The sequence below is a fragment of the Papaver somniferum genome, unplaced genomic scaffold, assembly GCF_003573695.1.
Source record: "Papaver somniferum cultivar HN1 unplaced genomic scaffold, ASM357369v1 unplaced-scaffold_10, whole genome shotgun sequence".
Classification (NCBI taxonomy): Eukaryota; Viridiplantae; Streptophyta; class Magnoliopsida; order Ranunculales; family Papaveraceae; genus Papaver; species Papaver somniferum.
The window spans coordinates 19,193,216-19,196,723 of record NW_020618825.1 but is presented as its reverse complement, the minus strand read 5'-3'; the positions used below and the strand labels follow the sequence as shown (position 1 = coordinate 19,196,723).

Sequence of the window (3,508 nt, the reverse complement as noted above, 5' to 3'; positions counted from 1 at the left end):
AATGATTTTCACCATGATAACTTAGTATATTGCTTAGATTCTTATATGGATATGGTTGTAAGATTTTCTGCAACTATATGATACACAGAAACAATTTTCATTGTAAAAACCCAGTATATAATTTTCTAGCTAGCTAACCTTGTCACTTTTTTATGGGCTTACCATTGCAATCAACATTTCAAATCGTTTAAAACTCATATTTTGTCGTAATTTTTCTTTGTGTTTCAAGTTACAATATGACATGGCCGTTCTGTGGAAAGCTTACTGTATTTTCCAAGTAAAAATGTTAAAATGCCAATACCTTAATCACCGATTGGATTCTAAATTAATTGTTTAAATATATCTTTAAAGCATGATCACTGGCATCAATCATGACTTTACAAAGATCACGTTAGTGGAAATACGTTGTCAATTAAATACAAATATAAATGTTTTTTTCCCCTTATTTAAAGCAATTAAATAAAAACACAAACAAAATGATCACCAACCAGTCAAACACAATTAGCTAGCAAATTTCAACTGTATCTTCATTTCTCCTTTCGAGTCTCACCTGAAATCTCACTATCTATTTATCTCTGTAGTCCATAGACAGATTATGCTATCATGTTTTGATCGGATTACTGGATTAGAGAGAGATCATGTTCAGTCACGAAAAAGTTCGCCATGTCTCAACCACTGCAATTCCACCATGTATTCAGCCAGAACCAAGTAGAGTCGACATAATTGACTTAAATCCATGGGATCTTGAAAATCTTCCATTTCCTTACATGCAAAGGGGATTTTTGTTTACTAAAGATAAGCAGCACCAACAAGAAAAACCAGTAGATGTGTTCAATCACCTAAAAGATTCATTATCACAGACACTGGCATACTTCTATCCTCTTGCAGGTCGCCTTGCAATTAGAAAACATGAAGATGATGATGAGGAAACTGTATCTGTGTACATAGACTGCAAAAAATCTACAGGTGCAGAATTCGTATCTTCTATTGCAGACATAACCGTGTCCGACTTCCTCGACTCATCTTATGCAGATCCATGTATAATTCACGAATATTTCTTTCCACTTAACGGTGCGTTGGGCCATGACGGACAGTCTCTTCCATTGCTTTCGGTTCAGGTAACCAAATTGATTGATGGCATATTTATAGGATGCAGTATGAACCACACTGTCTGTGATGGAAATTCTTTTTGGCATTTCATAGCTTCATGGGCAGAAATTTCAAGAGGTGGTGGTACTACTTTCGATCGACCTATTCTTGAACGATGTTTTTTCAACATTGATTTCCCAATTCGCATCCCTATCTCTACTTTCAAACTACTACCACACAGATATCCTCATGGTACTAGTCCACTTGAAGAGAGGATCTTTCATTTTGAGCAAGAAAGCATTGCAAGACTGAAAACAAAGGCTAATTTAGATATGAGCATCAGTGAGGGTAGTACTAGTACTACTATCTCGTCTTTGCAAGCTCTGTTTGCTCATATTTGGTTAGCCACAACACGTGCTAGGAAATGAGATCCAAATGAAGAGACAAGTTATTGGTTATCGATAGGTACCAGATCTAGGATGAATCCAGCTTTGCCTGAAACATACTTCGGCAACTCGATGCTGGATATTGGAGCAACTTACGATAATGAAAAAGTTCTGAATATTTGGAAATCGTGGGTGGCGAGACCCAGTTTCATTTTAACCGGTAATTCTCCACCCCCAAAGAACATTTTGGTGTCAGGGGGATCTCCAAGGCTCAATGTGTATGGCAATGATTTTGGTTGGGGCAAGTCTGTTGCAGTGCGGACTGGGCACTCTAGCCACTATGACGGTAAGGTTCTTCCGGGTCGTGGTTCCTTGGAAGGGAGTATAGACTTTGAAGTTTGTTTGCCTCGTGAGATTATGAAAGCTATACAGGAAGATAGAGAATTCATGGATCTTGTCACCATTTTATCTACTCCAAGTGTTTAAGATTATCCGTCAACGCATCGATCCCACCTTTGCGGATTTTCCCGTTGTTGTATTGTCATTTGAATATGTGAACACAAGTTAATGAAAACATGGGAATTGAATGGTTTTATAAACTTTGATCAACAAACTATTAAATAACTTTAGAGTCGTTCGGTGGCAAATTAAATCATGTAGTTTGTAGCCACAACAAGTGAAAGAATACAATCCAAGCACGACTTAGTTACCAACAAATACACGACCGGTACAACCACTAGTTACCACCAGAACCTTATTTGGAGTCAACTTTTCCGCAAAACCTTATTTCTCCAAAAATACCGAAAAAGACATAAAATGTCAAACTAAGTACAAATATGAATGTTAACAATATAGAATATCGACATCAAAATAGACACATAAATGCATCTATAAAATCCCTTAAAGTGATGAAGACCATGCCGGAAGTGATGAATACCATGCCGGAAGTGATGAAGACCATGCCGGTATAGATGAAGACCATATGCTGGTGGTGATGCAGACCATGCCGGAAGTGATGAAGACCATGCCGGTAGTGATGAAGACCATGCCGGTAGTGATGAAGACCATGTCAGAATTTTTTTTTACATTGCCGGAAGTGATGAAGACCAAGCCGGAATTGATCAAGACCATGCCGGAAAATGGTGCCGGCATGCTTGGTAACTAACACTCAATGGCGTAACTAAGTGCCGGCATGCTCGATTGAAATCTATCAATGCCGGTAGTCAAGTGAAAAAAAATTCAAGTTTCTGGATACTTTACATCATGTGCCGGCAAAGAAATTCAAGCAACATACGGGCTGAAATTCAAAAATCAAAACGGGCTGAAATTCAATTTTCTCGTAGAAAAAAAAATTCTACGAGACGCTGTCTCGCACTCTGCTAGGGTCGCTGCCCCCTAGATCCCCGGACCCCCTACCGACATAGTTTTTTGATTGAATACTATGTCGGCTTGAATTTCAAAAATAGGGGATAAGCTCGGTGCCGGCATGGACGTGGTATGAACACCATGCCGGTATGGATGCTTCCGACATAGTATTCATATCACGTCCATGCCGGCACCGAGCTTTTTCAACTGCAAAAATGGTGGATTCAAAGAAAAAAAATAATCAAATTCTCAACCTCTTAGCAGCAATTCTCTCTTCACAATCATCCTCCATTTTCACCAAAAAAAAACAATCCTGTTAAAGGGGCGGCAGTGAATAGGACAAAAAGGGTCATTACATGGTAATTCAAAGTGCCCCTTATAAAAAAAACAACTGAAAATGACTAATTAACCCTTACATAGTTTAGTGTTGATAATCAAATTTCACTTATATTAACTCTAAACCAAATCAAAATCAGATTTTTAGAGTTTAGAAAAACAAATTTAGAGGAGAAGAAAAGAAAAACTTTTGTGATATTTGTGAAACCCTAGATTTTGATTCATTCAACCAAAATGAGTGATTCCAGTGACAAATTTGAGATGGGTGAATCTCTAAGTTAGTTCCCATTAGTTTTTTGTCGCTCAAAATTATCTAAAGTACGTAAAAATAT

General features: G+C 37.7%; 1 protein-coding gene across 1 annotated transcript; it reads left to right on the top strand.

Moving 5' to 3' along the window:
- Nucleotides 1–502: 502 nt before the first annotated feature.
- On the top strand, nt 503–1,536 carry LOC113325980 (uncharacterized acetyltransferase At3g50280-like). Its single transcript, XM_026573802.1, has one exon. It carries the CDS (start codon nt 639–641, stop codon nt 1,515–1,517), a length of 879 nt encoding a protein of 292 aa, XP_026429587.1. The 5' UTR covers nt 503–638; the 3' UTR covers nt 1,518–1,536.
- The last annotated feature ends 1,972 nt before the right edge of the window (nt 1,537–3,508 follow it).

Excerpts from the sequence above, each read along its gene's own strand:
- LOC113325980 (XM_026573802.1), top strand. The coding sequence starts at position 639 with ATGTTCAGTCACGAAAAAGTTCGCCATGTCTCAACCACTGCAATTCCA.